This window comes from Netta rufina (genome assembly GCF_964035555.1).
Source record: "Netta rufina genome assembly, chromosome: 1".
In the NCBI taxonomy this organism is placed as follows: Eukaryota; Metazoa; Chordata; class Aves; order Anseriformes; family Anatidae; genus Netta; species Netta rufina.
The window spans coordinates 90,640,090-90,658,539 of record NC_140123.1 but is presented as its reverse complement, the minus strand read 5'-3'; the positions used below and the strand labels follow the sequence as shown (position 1 = coordinate 90,658,539).

Sequence of the window (18,450 nt, the reverse complement as noted above, 5' to 3'; positions counted from 1 at the left end):
CTGGACAGTTTGAACATGACTCCACAGCGTATGGCAGAAAGATCTCAGTCGCAGAGGCCACCAGAGCAAACTTCTTGCAAGAAGTGAAGTACTCTGTGCAGAAGCTTCCCTGGTCCCCAGCTTGTACTGTCCTACAGGCAGTCGATTCAATTCCCCTGTCACTGGCCACATACAGATATATGCGTACAGAGTCCAGGAGGATGGGCAAGAATAATGCATTCAGCTGTATAGAAACTGGCTCTCAAGACTGTTCCTTGCTCTAAGGAACAGACACCTCCAGAGGTGCCAATCAGGATCTGAGCTTCATTTTGCTTGGTACTGTACAAATATTTTTAAAAGCCACAATCTCATCGCTGGGAAGCTCACCCAATATAACAAGCAGCCTGCTTATCCCTCATACACTTTTCATGTATTTCTATTAAAGAACTGGCTTATCCCAACATTTTCTATCCTTTCTTGTAAGCATTGGGTAATGTGTATTTAAGATATAACAGAAGCAGAAGAGACAGTAATTTTATTAGATGAAGCAACTGCAAATGTATCTTCAGAGGAATAAGCAGCAGCAAGTGTCAAGACCGGGATCACAGAGCCATAAAGGCAGAAACCTTGCCCATACTGGAGCATGTTTTACTATTTATCTCACTAGAACCAAAATCCTAGACCAAAAAAAAAAAAAAAGTTAGGGCTAGAAATCAGCACTTCTTATGTAGCTGAGGTGTAGGCATCTTGGTACAGAAACAGTAGTGGCAGAGAAGCTGTGTGCAAGGCAAAACAGACCAAGAGCTGACAGTAATTACTGTTCACAGCTATGAATGGTACTGTGTATTAAAGATGGATTAATTATGAAATAAGGCATTTGTTGTTCATTTTTATAAGGCTGTTTACTTAAAATGGTGTCTGTTCTAATTCGTAAGAGGTAAACACCAATTTCTATGCCACTGGCATGGCATTAAGGGTTTCCACTGGCAAGAAAAATGTTCCTATATCCCAAGAGTGCTGTGATTTGTCCTCCTAATGCCACCGTCAAATTTTCAGGGACTGCAACGCCTTGAAATTTCCTGCTTGGCTCCATTTCAGACTTGACAGTAGGCTTTAATCCAGGGAATAAGTGTTCTGAAGTAACTTACTGATGCTCTACTAGTGAGTAAAGATACCAGTTAGAAGTGCCCAATGCAATTTCCAAAATACTACTAATAGATCAAAAAGCCAGAGGAGCACGGTGCCCTCTGAGGACAAAGGGCTTCTTGGAGCCCTAGAAACCATTATAATATCACATCGCTATCAGCTGCACGCAGCATGGACAGTAATTCCCCAAGGGAACTGTGTGCTTTACAGGAACCTTAAGGATGAAGACCAAATTATTTGTGCTAGCAGGAGAATGCCCAGGCATCTGGTAAAACCAAAAAGCAAGGCAATCTCAGGTCCAAACTCTTTCTGTTTTAGGATACTACAGATTATTTACATAATTGCATTTTACAAGTAAATATTAGGAAAAAAATAATTGTTTTAGTAAATTAAAAAAAAAAAAAATAAGTAAGTAAGCAACATCCTGGTTTGTGCATTAATTCATTGCAGATTAAGGAAAGGAAAGCCTCCAACTCCCCAACTCTAACAAAAACTAATTTCACCTAAAGCAATAGCAGTAATGCTTGCATTATTCCCAAGGTCACTCAGCCACATAACTCACTTTTTCTGAATCGTTAGTGAAGTAAAGATCCCTGAATCCTGTCCAAAGCTGCTAACATGGCATTTATCGGATGGACGAACCAAACACGGATTTTCCCCAACTGTGCAACAGGCTCACCTTGCAGTACCTTTGGGTGCCCTAAGAGAAATGACTTCTCTTTTTGAGCACGAGGACCGGGGTTAAAGTAGATCTGGGAAGTGTTATGGGATGCACCATCCTGTCAAAGTGCAAAGAGCCCGTCGCACCTGGGGAACTTGGCTGTCTAGGGTGCAGCTCGTCTCAGGGTACCAGAACCCAGCCTGCCTTTACAAGTACTCCCCGACGCCTTTCTGCCGTATTTATCAGCGGGACACAAACCCCAGCACCCCAAGAGCTACCCAAAAACACGCGAAAGAACCCCACTATCCACCTCGGGACGCACAACCGCCACCCTGCACCCGAAAGCAACTTTTCCCTAGGGTCCCTCCCCGACGAGCGGACGCCCCCCGCGCCCCCACGCGGGATATTTCCCCTTCATTTATCCCCCTCCCTGCACCCGGAGCCCCCGGCGGGCACCCACGGGGCAGCGCTGCCGGGGCTCAGCGCCCACCGTGCCCACCTGAGATGCCGCCCCCGACCACCACCACGTCGTAGCTCCCGGCCACGCTGCTGCCCCCCGGCGCCGTCGTCTCCATCCCGCCCCGCGCCTCCGGCTCCTGCTCCTGCTCCGGCTCCGGCTCCGCGGGGAGCGCACGGCCGCACCGCCCCAACGCACCGCCCCTCAAGGCGGGGCCAGCCCCTCCCCGACCCGTGGGCATCAAGAATATGGGAGGCAGAAGAATAAATCTCCTTCCAAAATAAAAGCAGGTACTTGGGAAAGTCTGGTAGTTGTGCAGGGCTAGTTGAGTTTGGTGCGCTTGCTGCAGACACGCAAGTGCCAGGCGCTGTAGCAAAGCCAACAAACAGCAAGACCCCTATTTCTCTCAGGGAAACCATCTACTGACACAGGAGCTCATCATCACCGACATTGCTGCTGCTTGCCTACCAAGGTGAGCTAAAAGAGGACAGCCTAAGAGGGTGAGATGTATATTCCGAAACAGAAAATGCGATGCATCAACAGCTGGTTGTTCTTATTGGGGGAAAATGTCTTTGCTTCTTGAGATTGGCAAGGCAGCTCTGCTGGCCCCACTGAACAGGTCACAGGCAATCTAACAAACAAAGAGCATCGCCAAGAGGCACCTCCCTTGTAATCCAGAGGCCAAGTTTGAAGGAAAGTAACAAAAACATCCTCTTGAATTACAATAGGAAACTTCTGTGTGTCTAGATAATTACCTGATAGATGAGCTTGGCAAAAAATCGCTGTTGCTAAATGAAGCCGCAACAGGCTTGTTAAAGAGCAATAGAGATTCAAGGAGATTTACCTAGAGCAGCTCTAATGATGAGAACTGACACCAAAGTATGAAATAGACACGTCAGGGTTGCTTCAACACTTGGAGTAAAGACTGAAAAACCTATCTAAGGGGCGACCAGCATTTACCTTGGGCATTAACAGCCTCCAAGCATAGCAATTGTTGTCAAAACTGTCTATCTGCTAAGCACTTAGCATCTCTATAATAGAGACCTTGGAATACTTCTACTTCAACCTATGTAGATCTGTGGACATCTAGGACTTGAAAACAAAATGAAGCAAAGCAAAATGAAGCAAAGCAAAGCGAAACAAGTAGATGCTGAAGCCTTGCTTGAGGCCAGGATGAATCCAATGGGAGATGATCAAGTGAATCTTGCCAATCTGTCAGCAGGGTCCATCAGGATGTGCTAAGGACCTGCTGAAAATGCAAGGTCCTTAGGGGAGGAAGCAGGTGATGAGAGTGATCCTCCTTCCAGAAATTTATGACCACACTTTCAAATATAAATTTAGAAGAGCTCAGAAATCAATGGGAAACAAATTAATTGAAAAAAAAATACAGTAAAGGAAATTTTATTACAGCTCAATAAAATTTGATTTGGAAATAAGTTAATTGTTGCTCAGATCAGAGAGATTAATAATAAAGAAGTGCTCACCAATGGTCCTTGTTTCTTACGCACAACAAAACCAAACAAAACAACAACAACAAGAACAAAATGGGGCAACTCCGGAGGGTGAGTATAGGAAACCACTGTTGCTGAAATTGCATCCCAGCTATCTGTCTAGTTGATTTATGTCTGCTGCAGTAAATGAGTTGTGGTAATGATTTACTGAGTTTGCAGAATGTACTTGATTGTTAATATGGAGGTATATGAAGTCACAAGACTGACACAGATTTTTCACATTCACAAGAAAAAATTTTAAAAAAGGGGGAAAAAAAAAAAGAAAAAAAAAAGGTGCCAAAAAGCACAGTGGAGCGACCGAAGCAAGGCTTTCACTTAACATCACATCTATGTCAACAATGAAAAAATATTCATGTAAGAATGAGCCAAGAAGCATCAATTTATTGGTCAAGCATCAGGAAGAATACGTATGCAAAGATAAATGTTGTCATAAAGCTCTTTATAGTACTAAGTGTGTTTTGCCTATTGATTACTCATGTGCAGAAGTCAAACTTCTCAGGTCATGCCATCAGTATTCACAAGCAAGTGTTATTTATCCATCTGCTTGGTACCTCAAAAGATGAGTAGAATCAGTCATAAACATTGGAGAAGACATACATAGTGTATATTTCCTCCTGATTCCACTGCTGCTCTATTTTGCCAAAGCATTCGAATACAGGAACACAGACTTTCACAAAAAATGCTGGCATTAAAATAAATTACTTTTGTCAAAATAGAAAACATTTTCTATTTCACATTCACATGCACCATGCAATTTGTGCCTTTCTTCAAATATTGTTCAAATAATTTCTTTATTAGTTTTATGAATGTCATTTGGCAGGTAAATACAAAGAACCTTAGTGCAATAAGGCAAAAAATGCATTATTACTAGAACACTAATTGTCATTAAGATCATAATTACCAACACTTAGCTCCTTCTAAAGCCATGTAATTCCTGTGTCTTATCAATATCAACAGAGTTAGCTGAAATATCCTTGAAGTTGTCATCTTTGTGCCTGCAGAACAGACTGCTAATCAACAGAGATCATGAGTTAATGGCAAAAATGTGAGCTGGTAGTATTAAGATGATCTCAAGAGAATATGAGAGCTTTTGCAAAGCTCAATTGACCTAAATCTACATTTACACACATTTTTATTCTGGTGCTTATATGATTCGTTCTCTGGGTGACATCAAGCTGGAACATGAAAAACTGCAAAAAATTACCAAGACTCTTCCAAACATCAGACTTTGTAGTTCTGATGAGAGCCTATTAGCTGGGCAACAACATGCATGGATATGTGGTAACTTTGAGCCTCGGCTGTAGGTAAGACAGTATTTTGTAAGGACAGTTTTCCATTTTGGAACAGTATCTTAGACAATATCACACTAGATTTGGGTTCTTCAGTTAGATTACAATGCTAATGATGTTTACAGAGTCATTTGTTATTTTTTTTTCCAAGAATTTTATCAGTAACAGAAATGATGAATGTTAATATAGCACATGTAAACATACAATGCTGTACAATGTGAGTAGGAAAGTAAAGGAAATGATGTTCTATAAAATGCTTCAAGCTTTTGAGCACTTTCCTCTGAAACAAATAAAATCCAAATAAACAACCCTAGACCAAAGTCTATCCAAGGGATTTATGAAAGCAGGAGGGAAAACATGTTCCCAAGTTGATCAACTGGAGTAACCTTAATAGGGAATTTGCGAAGAGATTGTGTTAGAGGTTGGTAAAAAATGGTAAGAATCAAGCTGTGAATGGTGTTGTAGAGTATTAATGAACATTTTTATTGACTGTGATATATATCCTTAGCTTTTCAATCCACTTTCTTACTTAGGCATATATTCAAAGCTATCAGGAAACAATCACCAGTCTCATATGGTAAAATAGTCTTAACTGGTATGAAAAATGTTTTTGTACACAAAGATGACTATGATGTTTATTCATCATTATTCATTTTTATTGGCATGTTTTCAGCAATTATGGGGGCTTTATGCTTCCTGGCTAGCTCTATTTCAGGCACCACACTAAGCTTTAATCAATGAATCAGCATCTTGAAGCAATTTATCATCGCTCGTGGTTATTAACATTTGATTAGTTCTTTTTACCTTATAGTCATAACCTTCTGAAGAATAAATGCAGGTAATAAAAATTCAGTGCTCACCCTCTCCTTGACTCATGTTTCCCACTCCCTCAATTCCCGAGCACCCAGCAGACCTTCTGGTGTACTGTGTGTCCCAAATGCAAGGCGGTGGCAATGGGACAGGACCCCACAGGGCTATGGGGAAAGCTAACCCTCACCTCTGGCAAGGTTTCTGCTCTTTGGTGACAAATTTATACTAGACTTAATTATTTGTTTTCCATCTCCTGCACTGTTCCAGAGATCTTGGTCCCTGCTGCAATGCTGGATGCAGAATGAATCATCGATGTGGCTGTGCTGCATTTGAGGTCCTGGAAAGTTTTTGTAGGGATGGGGAGAATAGGGGACTGGATGTCAGGAATTTTCTTAAGGCCATGTAGAAAAGGTTGACTTTGATGTCACTAAGTAAATCTACTAGATTATATTTAAAACGTTCATCCAAATTTCAAAGTTCTGCTCTACAACAGAGGAAATAGAATAACAAAATACAAACTGATACTTATAACCTACAGGGGAATGCCATCAGCCACACACAATGAAGTTGGCTGTTCCCCCAAAGAAAACTCTTACATACTCACTGGATAAAGTCTCACTACCTCAGGCCACCAGAAGATATTTAGTCTTCACAAAGCTGTGATCTAAAGTTACAGGTTTTACGTATTTTTAGCCATCAAAGAGTTACATATACATTGTCTTTCTGCGAGAGGATACCATCAATAATTTAATTTTGTAAAATATTTCCAATTCCATGTTTCATTTTATAATACAACATACCCAGGCATATGAGGCACCAAGATTCAAAAAATAGTTTGGAAAGTAAACTGAATTACCTTATTAAAAAAAATGTAGAAGTAACCTTCCTGAATGGTTGTCCGGTCTGGCTAAGGTGGTTATTGATCTTTTAACAGAACCAAATTTTCCTCTTTGTATAAGTTTTAAAATTATCATAATTTTTTAAATGATGTAGATCTTGAAATTTTAAGAAACATATTATGAGCATGGGACAGGCTGCACCAATGGGTGAAACAAAGCTAAAATCTCTGTATATTGGGAAAACTCCAATATTCCCAGGCAGCTCTTGCACAAAGAAGTAGTTCTTTGATGTGTTTGCGGGCAGAGCAAGGATAATCTGCATTTTAGTATTAAAAGATGTGTACACACACTTTGGGAAGAAGTAGATGAAGTGTGATAAGCTTATTTTTCTTTCTGAGGACTCATCACTCTCCTATTTACAGCTTTTCTGAAAGAAAACAACTATTTTTAGGTATCTTTATTTAATACCTAGTTAAGTTCCATTGTAGTGGCAGCAACAGATTTCAGACAACCTCTTGATAAACATCTTGTGGGGGCTGTACTAGCAGATCACAAAATCTTATTGACGCCTTTAAAAATTTACAATTCCCACATGTGCTTTTTTAATATAAGATGTGAGAGAAACGTAGTTTCAGATATATGACTCATGCTAACTGCACAAATAGAAGCAATTCAAGTTAAAGTTAGTATGTGTGACTAAAAACATTACGCTGGAAACTCATTTTTAATCTCCTTAGCTCTCTAACCTTAGTCTTTAATTATGGATGTTAGTTCAACTGGTGGTGCTAAGACAGACATGAAGTCTTTCTCCCTCTCTCTAATTTATCTTCATGACTCATTTCCCTATAAAAGGATTTTATTTTAATAACTACAAGATAAAATATGTTCACTAGTTGTAGAAATAGGAATCTCAAACGTATATGCATGTCTTTGTTTGCTTTCAAGCAAAAGGAGCTCTGAATGTTTCAACAAGCTGAGATTAAATAAATGCATCAGGATATTTAGTTCTACTAATGCTTTCAGGGCTCCAGACTCTACTCAGGCTGCTGGAGCAACTTTTGCCTATCATCTCCACAAGAGAGGAGCTGGCAAGGTAGCAGCTGTGGTGCTTTTATTGCACAAGAGAAGGAGCGAAATGGAGGAGAAGTGGCAATGAAAGTGGTTTGGAGCATTCGATTGTGTCTGAAAGGAGCTGCCCAAATAGCTGCTAGCAGGTGATGTCTGCAAGGGTTTTGACCAAAATGCATGCAAAGACCCCATTGGGTGTGTAGGTGATGGCAATGAGCAGCTGTGGTGGTGCAGCTGGAAATGAGGAGAGTTGTTAAACCAGACGTGGGTTTAACATTTAACCTGTACGTTTTAGGTGTACCAAAATCATACTGCTCTATTTCTGAGGGCATAGTAAATTGACTTAATTCCATAGTTAGTCTTGCAGACCCTGCTGATTTGCCTAGACTCACACATCAGACACCATATGCATTGTAAGTGCTTCCTGACCTTTGGAGGGGTGAGTGTTGGAATTACACAATGTATGCACCAGCTAGTAGATACGGCTTTATGCAAGGATCTGGACTTTGCTCACATTCGTTAAAGCACATGAAACAGGCTATACTGTATGCTGCCATAGCTGTTATTCTTTGTGTGCCCTTTACCACCACCAAGCTATCAGCTCATTTTTATGCATCATGTTTTACAATGCACTTTCAGTGATACTAAGAAAATGTTCCTCTGATTACCAGCTCCATAGAAAAGTAGTTCGTACACAGCTCATAGATTGCTGGTGTAATTCAAGATTAGATCAAAGCTCACATAAGATATAACTACAATCTGAATATGATTGTGCATTTGAAGCATGAGAGTTGGTTAGAGATCACAGAACCTGACTGCAGTCTGAACAGGATTTTAGAAGCAGAGCAGCCATTATAGAGATATTGGGAGATCAGAGAAGATCATTAGTGGATACAGTTAAAAAGCAAATAAGTACAATAAAATCTGATCTGAGAGTGAGGAAAAGCCTGGTAGAAACACTAGTCAGAATAAAGTATCCAGTTAGAGCCATTGAACTCCATCTTTTGATACAACAACAACAACAAAAAAAAAAACATCAAAAACATTTGCTAGAAGTAGGTCAGAGAAGTTAGTCATGTCTCTTCACTTCCTATCAGGTAAAACAGAGTTGAAAACATATTGAAAGCATCCAGAAACAGTTAAAGACTGTTCTCTGCAAATCCTTTATGGGACGTAGGCAGCTGGCATAAAGATTTGTCTCCCTTTTACATTAGTGAGTAATTCACTGTATACATAGAACCTTCATTGCACCTTTCAAGAAGCAAGCTCACTGTTTGGGAGATTTCAGACCTTTCTTCTCTGTCTGTGTAGTGACCCTGGGCACTTTGCAGTTGAACCCAGCCCTAAGTACTATCAGGTAGAAATCCATCACACAGACATTTTCCCATCTCTGTCAGGCAGCTGCACTGAGAAGGAAAGGTTTAGTTTAACTTTTCTGACAAGTCCTTGACTACAAGTTACCCTGTGGATTGAGCACTTTTTCTAGTGTGACCAGAGGATTCACATTTTTATATTGAGTAAATAATGTCATTTGTATGTTTTCCTTTTTGTAAACCCAAACAGAGAACTTCAGATCCTAAAACAGTTCTAATCTTATAAACAATAATTTTGTTAAAGCAGGCCCTGGAAGTTACAACATACCTATGCATAAGACTTACAGAAGTGCATCCTTGTGCCCTGAATAATTACTCAAATTTGAATAAATTACTAGGAATTGACCAAAGCAACGCATTAGCAGATTTTGTTACTAACAATTATGAGAAGAAAAAAAAAAAAAAAAAAAAAGGTTAAAGTTAAAATCATAAGAAATGATAGTAATTCTTATTGTCCTCTGGAGTAACACATTTGACCTCAGCAGTATTTACGATAGTCACTATCACTTATCTGGTGATATCAAAACTTGATCTAGAATATTGTTAATTGCTTTACTTCATGCCAGCTGATAAACTATTAAACTTGTTGAGTGCTTTAGAGAAGAAGTGTCTCAGATATGGTGGTAAAAAATGAAAAAAAAAAAATAATAATAATAATAATGAACTGAATCTCTGCTCAAGACAAGCCTGGCAACATGCTTCCTGTAAAAGAACAGAAACCTGACTGTATTCTGTGATGGGTACCCACTGGCATTGCCATTTTACCTAGTTTCTCAGCTGCCAGCTTACTAAAAGATCATCTGAGAAGGTGAATGGAGTTGTCTGGCTGCACAAATCTTCTTGATTAATAAATGGGCATGCAGCTGTGCTGATGCCCTGCTGCATGCAACTCTAGACAGCAAGCAGTATGAGTCCTCAGGGCTTCAGAGGGTTATTCAGGGTACAGAGGGCAAAGGAATCAAAATTCAATTTGTAGCATTGGGGCAACAGAAGGGGAGGACAGGAGCACTTTCCTCAAAAGGGGGCTGCTTGCTGCTTGCCACTGCGGTGTGGATTTGCTTAGGGCCAAAATGCCATGCGCAGATACAAGCTTAATGAACAGCAGCAGCAGGAGGCCGCTTTATTTATATGCTGCTTCTGTCTTTAGCACAGGTGTGCAGTGCGGTACTTGTGGTACCAGGTGCCTGGTCAGGGCAGCCAAGGCTTTGCTGTCACTCTGTGCAATCAGGACATGAAGCTGTGGATCTGTCTGCAGGGCTGGAAATGTGGGGTGCACCAGTGGGCAGCTTCACAGGCACCTTCTGCTCCTGGGTCACTGGGAAAATGCATCGCCTGTTGTCTCTTTCCTTAGTTGTTGAAGCAAAAGGACAATCTAAGTGTAATCTTCTAAATATTTTTGGGTGTTTATGTAGCTGTAAAAATGATTTTCTTTCTTGCATGCTGTATCTTATAAGATATAGGCATCATCAGGAGATCAACCCTCATCTTACACCTGTGAAAAGAAGACTGAAGTAAAACCACATATGGGAATGTACATCTACTTTTTGCTCCCTTCTGCAGGAGACAAAAGGCCACCCAGTGTCAGTCTGGACATGCATGGGGATGGCTCCATCAACAGTGCCTGCTGGGGCTGCTTCTCACAGTGAAAACCTCTGTCTACCTGATCCTAGGGTTTGGAAATAGAGGCATCTGGCCAAGAGAAGTGATTCAGAACATCTTCTCTTGTGCATTTGCCTTGAATCAACAGCCACTTTTTTTTTTAAATTTTTTTATTTTTTATTTTTTTTTCCCTGGGCAGGGGCTGCTTTGGGATCTGCTGCAGGCCGGAGGCTGTGCCTGGTCCATCAGCATGCATGCATCAGAGGAGAGGCCAGGGGCCCTAAGCCTGGTTCCTGAAGCCTCACGAACATCTAGCAATTTGGGATGCCAAATCCTTGAGCAGCTTGCCTCAAGTAAGGCAACACCTCATTGTAAAGACAATTTCTGCATATCACTTGTACAATGCTTGATAAGCATCTATCTTAGGTGGTGCCCTCTGGATTTTGCCTTCTGGCAGTTTATATTTTCTCTATCTTTAATACTATAGAGATTAAAATGAGCCCATAACAATAAACAATTTTGCACGTTTCCTCTTAGTGTGAAAGTGCATACTTTGAACTGCTGAGTTATCACGTAAGTGAAGTTTTATATCTGCCTGAACTTTTTACCTGCAGAACATTGTTTGCAGGCATTGAAAGTTACACAATAGTAAATCACTGAATCTCTTGAAAGGAGAATTTTATCTCCTCTTTCAAATATTTTCCTAAGGAGAGGATACCCATTTACAAACTTTTCCTGAGAAAATATTCACATGATGATGTAACAACTGTTGACAGGAGATTCCTTTAGGAAAGGCACAGAACAAATAAAATTACAATGCATCTTTGGATGTGTGATTTTTTGTGTATTAGTGGGCTATGACACTTGTATTAGTGTGAGCCTCTCCCAGAGCAGTTTATTACTTTTTTTTTTTTTTCTGTGTCTCTTTGAACAGCAACTTTGTGAAAGAGCCATGCTATTTGCATTGCAGTAGGTATGCTTTTCTAGTCCATGCTTGCCATCTCCTCAAGCTCCTTGTTTTGTCTGAGGTGTGCTGACCACATTCAGATCCCCTGGTGACTAATCTGATTGCAAATAATCCCATCTATTAAACATTCTCCTATCAGGACTTCTCTAGTCTTTTTTATCTTATTTTCCACAGAAAAAGAATGGCTGTTCATCTATTATGCCATGTAATTTAAATACTTATGGAGTTAAACACACAGATTATGTGCATGTGCTTTTTGTGTGTGTGTGCATATATTGTCCAGGACTAAGCAACGACGTAGAAAATCCTTGTTACACAACCTTTGGTTATCTCCCTTGTTGCAGCCAGTGGTCGGCACAGATGTAGAGCTGACATTAAAGCAGTCTGATAGCAAACGGCTGCTTGGTGGAGCAGCATGGGGTGATGATTTGGGAAGCACCTTGCAGTGATCCAATGCAAACAGGTATGGACTCATTGGACTGTCACTCTGTCTGTCCAGGCCAGCTGAATAAGGGCTGGCTGCACTGGGCAGCTTGAGCTGAGGGGCCATTCTCACGTGCAAGGATGAATGCAGTTTCCTTGTAGCTTCTCCCATCTCCATCACCTGCTCATGCTGCCTTCTTGCTTCCCCCATCACAGCAGTGACTGAGCCTCTGACTCTCAGAAAAGCTGCTACAGACCTGAATCAATTCAGAGTAGGGTCAGTTCTCCAGTGGACTGCATCTCTGGCACTTTGCAGTGGCCTTGCCTTGTGTCTTCAGCATGCATGACTTAGCTCAGTTGCCTGGATGCACTCAACAATTTCAAACACCCTGTATGTGAAAAGGCATTACTGCTTTATTTCTAGGACACCCATAATCAAAAGCCTCCTTCAGTGTCCAGCCAAATAAGAGAGAGTGACCCAGCACAAACCATCTCACCTGACCTCACCTGTCTACCAAGAAGACATCTCGGTTATCTCACATTTCACCAAGAAAGGGATGTATTTTGCAAGCACAATTTACCCCATCTGAATCGTACTTACAGGTAAATGTGTGACAGTGGTCGGCAATATAAATACATCTTGCAAAGAAAATAGAGATCCTCCAGGAAAATAAGACCTTTCCTTCCAGCATCATTGAAAATGGGGAGGGAAATGGCTCTGAACACAGGAGTCTCTGCACAGCCCGTAGGGACGCTGCCTCTGGGTTTGCTGCCACCTTGGGCACACAGAGCAATAAGGTGCAGGAGCTCGAGAGGCAGGCTCAGGGCTGCTGCTTACATTTTGGGGCACTTGGTGCTTCTTCAGCATGGCTGAGACTGGAAAGGGGAGTACTGAGATCCCAAGAAAAAAAAATCCTGATTTATTATTCCCAAGGGATATTTGCCAACTTCATTTTGCTTTCTCTGGGAAATTTCTTATTGAGCCCACACCATGTTTGTCTAAACATATCAGGTAGGATTGTTTTTTAGTTTGAGATGTACGGATGACTCAGGTAACTGTACAACTTCCGTGCTTCTAGTTTTATCTGTGTTTTGATAGTTGCAAACCATTAGCCTGTCAAAATCTGTCAGACAAGATTATGTCTAGCAAACACTTGGCAGTGACGACTGCAGCCAAAATCTATTCCTTGTTCCCAGATCCCTGGAGCAGAGGAACTGCACGCACATAATTTTTTTTGTGTATATGCATGTGTACACTCACAAGCACACAAAAAGCCTTGGGTTCGAATGCACATTACACTGAAGGAATATAGAGTAAACAATGTCCAAGTGCTAAGATAACTTCCAAAATTCATTACATCAGAAGCTGACAAAGCCTTTAAAAATTAAAATGCTAATTCAAGAAAATGAAAAGCTTATTATAAATAAACCAATGCATTAACAAACATATAGTTAAAGAGTTAACACATGTGTTTTCTGGCTATCTAGCAGAAATGTGTTCCAGAAGCAGCAGGCATTTTTAAGCACCTATTTAAAAAAAAAAAAAAAAAAAAAAGAAAAGCTAGGTAGGATGCTTTTCCCTTGTCTAGGATTGCAGCTGTGATGGCATGAAAATAGTAAACTTCAAAATCTCGGGGTACCTGCTAAACATTTGATTAACTGATAATTTCATTTCCTAAAAGACATTATTTCTGATTTTTTGTTAGCAGCTGTGGAGCTTTTTTTAGAACAATTAATGCAGCAGTTAGCTGAACTTTTCTCTCATTACCATGAATAGCAACTAGGTGCCTGAAACACATACTGCAAAAGTAGACAAGCAAGAAAAATGTATTTTTCCTTACCCTTCCTTATTTCTGAAGCAAGCCCAATGTCTTGGGAGCTGCACAGGCAGGGCTAAAATCTAATCATCGAACTGGTGATACAAAGCTGTCACTTAAATGATGCAGAGCCATAAGGTGGAACTTTTTCTCATATAATTTGGCATACACAGACAAAGACAAAGACCTTATTTCAGCACAGTCTTTTATCTATTGTCAGAAGAACAGGCCTGATGTGGAGACAACCCATGTCTTCTGGTGTGACTGCCACACTCACGGCTCCTGTTGCAATAGCATATGTGCAGCTCCAATGTGTGTGGGTGAAACCCTTCTGATGAACCTGCTTGAACTTCCACAAAGCCAGACTTCACGACAATTCCAGCCTTTGAGGCTTGTAAAGGCAATACTTCTCCCCTATTATTTTCCATTTTCACACATCTTTTGCCATGTTTCATCTGATTAAGCTGGGCTATGAAATACTGAGATATTACACACAGCTGGCCCTTCTCACAGGAGCTGGGATCCATGTTTCCTTCCAGAGGCTTTGCAGCTCCCAGCACAAGATTTGGTCAGGCTGCAGGTCGGGGACAAGGAGGGTCACCTCACCTCTCATGCAGAGGCTCGGCATCTGCTCATGCCTCTTCTTCATCAGTGCTCTGGCAGGACTGCTGGAAGTGTTTCTGAAGCCTAACTGCCCGTGAATGTGATGTTCTCCTTGCTCTGCCGCTCCAGCCCCTCCAACAATTTGTTAGCTGGGAGAAATGATCTCCTCGTGGCTTTGCAGTCATCCTCCAACTACCCATGAAGGCAAGGCTGAGAACAAGGAAAGGCTTTTGCTGTAAAAGCATCTCTGTTGTTCCTAGTATAAAGATTACTTGATGGATGAAGCCTGGTGAGCAAAGATGTGGGCAGGTGGCACAACGGAACCACTTGAGCAACAGTTGCCCTTGAATCTTCAGGTACACATGGCTTCATTCTCACAAAATTTCCTGGACTTTAGACTGAATATGTCCAAGCACCATCCAACTAGGCCTACAAAGTCATGGAATGGGCTTAAAACTGGTGAGAATTAGGAAAATAATAATAATAATAATAAAGGAAAACCCCAGAAAGAACCAGAAAGAAAAGAGGTATTTCTGAAGAGGTATTTCTGTTGTTTCTTCTGCATTGTTGGCTTCTTTAAAAATAGCACAGTCTGAGTTTTGCATACAATCATAAGAACCTGGAATCTGAAGCTTTAAAGACAAAGTATAGAAAACATATTTTTTTTGGTGGAGTCACAAGAACCACCAGTACTTGCTTTCTGTCTCAGTTATATGCCCCTGTGGAGAATGCAGCGGTTGTAGTAACACCCTGGCTATTTGACATGCCTTTTAGAAGAGAAATCCTGAGCTTTCAAGCATGTCTTTCTTTATTCCTGTTTCTCTACATTCAAGCTTGAGGCAGCTGGTACAAAAATACAGCATTTCCAGTAATGCAATTATGATTTCTGCTGAAGTGTAATCACTTATACAGAAACTTATGGCACCCTCAGGATCAAGCTTCTGGAAACAAGATGTTTTATGACAATTAAAAATATGGATCTCCTTCCCCATTAATCTACAGCACTTGTTCTAATACTCAGTCATAATAAATGCTTTCCTTCTTTCTTTCCAGGTGAAGTCACAGGCCGAATGACATATGAAATATTTATAAAAGATTTGAAAATACGTTGTGCAAGATCCACTTAATATACTATGTTGGCAATATAAGATAGGTACTATAAAACAGGTGTTGCTTTCCAGACAGGGACAGACACAGCTGGCAAAACAAACAGCAAGTTATCTCCCTGGGACTGCAGCAAGAACAGACCCCCAGGCCATCTGGACACTGGCTGCCTCACTGCATTCGCTTATCTCCTTGTCCTCTATCTGCTCCTTGTGTATCCTGGATAGACGGATCCTGCCAGAACCACTCCTGCAAAGTCCCATGCTTCCTCCCCTGGGCACTGCCATGGTGGTGGAGGCTAAGATGTGGTGTGGGTGTGTGGGAATATAAGGCCGTGGGGCTGGGTAGTGGACAAACCAATGCTGACATTTATAGAATCATAGAATCACAGACTGGTTTGGGTTGGAAGGGACCTTAAAGACCACCTGGATCCAACCCCCTGCCATGGGCAGGGACACCTCCCACCAGACCAGGTTGCCCAAAGCCCCATCCAGCCTGGCTTTGAGCACCTCCAGGGATGGGGCACCCACAGCTTCTCTGGGCAGCCTGTGCCAGTGCCTCACCACCCTCACAGTGAAGAATTTTCTCCTAGCATCTGATCTAAATCTCCTCTCTTTTAGTTCAAAACCATTCCTCCTTGTCCTATCACTATCTGACTAATCAAAAAGTTGCTCTCCATCTTTTTTATAGGCCTCCTTTAAGTACTGAAAAGATACATTGAGGTCTCCCTAAAGCCTTATCTTCTCCAGGCTGAACATCCCCAGCCCACAGACAATGCCCACAGAAGGTCTGTTGCACTGGGTTGAACCCCATTGTACCATGGGACTCCTGTACTGAAACCTCAGAAGCCTTGTGTAGACATGGGGGGCAGCTTTTGCAGGCACCAGGCTCCCTTCCTCAGGGTGCTCCTGTGTTTAGGGTGCAGGCAGTGACACAGGTGTAGCAGAAGAAGGGCTGCTGGGAAAAGTGAGCAGGAGGTGGAGCTTCACCTCTGTTTCTATTTAAATCTAGCGAATGCTAAGATTCACAGACATGGAACAAGCTTTCTGAGGTTTCAGATCTCACCAGCAGCAGAGGACATTGCTGGTCTTTCACATAAGTTTTACTTGAAATAATGATGCTCATCTCCTTGGCTTCAGTGGCATGTGGCTGAGACATTTTGAAAATATACAAGTGAGCAGGAATGTGACAGACTTCACACTGTTAAACACAGCAGAAAGGAGGTGTCTTTATAAAGATTTAGCAAGCATCATGATCTTTCCCGAGGGAATTTTCAATCTCACTTATATCTGGAGAGAGAAATACAATAGAATGTGTGCTTGTGTGACAGCCACCACCTCAGCTGAGACACTGGTGACTTATATGTAGCTAACCAAAGATAAGACCATAAGCTGATTCAGCTTAACCTAAAGAATTAACATCAGGGGCAGTAGCTGCTCCTTGTAACAAACCTTGAATAGCAGGTGACAGATACCTCACAGGCTAAGAAAAATAACATTCCTGTGGTCATCCTACCTGGCCTGAATTGGCTGTTCAACATCCTGAGTATGAATAAAAATCTTGGTGGTTAGACCCTTGCTACTAATTAGCAGCAAGGAAGCTATCAAGCCAAAGCAGTGAAAATAAAGTTATCCAGAGTCATGGGTTGTCACTCACCACCTTGATCACTCCTTGTCTTGGTCCTTTACCTATCAGTCTGTGTGCTGTAACTTTGGTGGGTGATCAGTCATGTTCTGCCAAGGGGGATTCCCCCACTTGCCTAGGGGCAGTCATGCAAAGTAGATGCTTACTTTGTTTAGTCTGATGCCTCTGAAGAAAGAAACTGTAACTTTTTTTTTTTTTTTTTTTTTTTCCAAACTGGACCAAGGACAGATTATGCCATCCCCACTTCTGCAGAGCGGACTCCTGTAAATCGCCTCCAGGGTGCAATTAGCTGAGTAAACTGAGAGCAAGGATGTCACCATCTCATGTGGGAGGGGAGCCTGTGGGATGCCCTGGGTGCTCTTCCTCCGTGCCAAGTGGAAAAGCAGCCAAGTGGGGTTTTGGGGAGCTGCACCCTGCGGTACCTAGCTGCTGAGCAGGCTGCTGCAGGGTCCCGTGATGCTCCTGACCAACTGGCTGGAAAAGCTGAGGCATTTGCTTTCCCGATGGGTCACTTCTCAGCTGTGAAAGGCATGCTCCAGTACACGGCCCCTTGGCTGATGGATAAGGAGTGGAGTTGTATAATGAGGCTTTTAAACATCCTGCAACTTTCTGCTGATGGAATATACTTCGCTGCCCAGCATCTTTTATTGCAAATTTTCAGGAGATAGACTGTGATTCTTTGAAAGCTTCAGAAATAGTTCTGTAAAGGCAATGGCATCATTTTTCACACATGGCTGCCTGCCTGAAAAGCTAAACTCCAGAGCTGTACCAGATCTTTAGTGACACTGAGGATCTTTAAACTCAAATTAAAGTTTTAAACATTAACGGACATAAAAAATTTTTTTCTGCTTTTTTTTTTTTCTATAAAAAAATACTGTTAGCATACTCAAACTCCTTTCCAAAGTGAGTTCTTGCACAGAACCACATCAGATAAACAATAGTGAAACACAAAATGACATAATCGCTTTCTAAATATATCTTAACTTCCAATACCACAAAAACTTCACAGTTTTTATAATTTTAAAAAATTGATGATTTTTTTTTTTCTCTTGGGAAGTCTCTGGGAGCCTGTGTTTTTGTGGATCCTCCTGTACAGCCCTCTTTAGAGACAACAAAAGCCACTCTGATTGCATTTCTTAGCCCTGCATACCACGTAGGCC

General features: G+C 41.5%; 1 protein-coding gene across 1 annotated transcript in view; it reads right to left on the bottom strand.

Moving 5' to 3' along the window:
• LOC311209694 (amine oxidase [flavin-containing] A-like) overlaps positions 1-2,363 on the bottom strand; it is a 38,463-nt gene extending 36,100 nt beyond the window's left edge. The window contains exon 1 of the mRNA XM_084287202.1: positions 2,286-2,363. Within this exon, the coding sequence (XP_084143328.1) occupies positions 2,286-2,361 (76 nt within the window). The 5' untranslated portion in view covers positions 2,362-2,363. The remainder of the gene's footprint in view (positions 1-2,285) is intronic.
• Between the last annotated feature and the right edge of the window lie 16,087 nt (positions 2,364-18,450).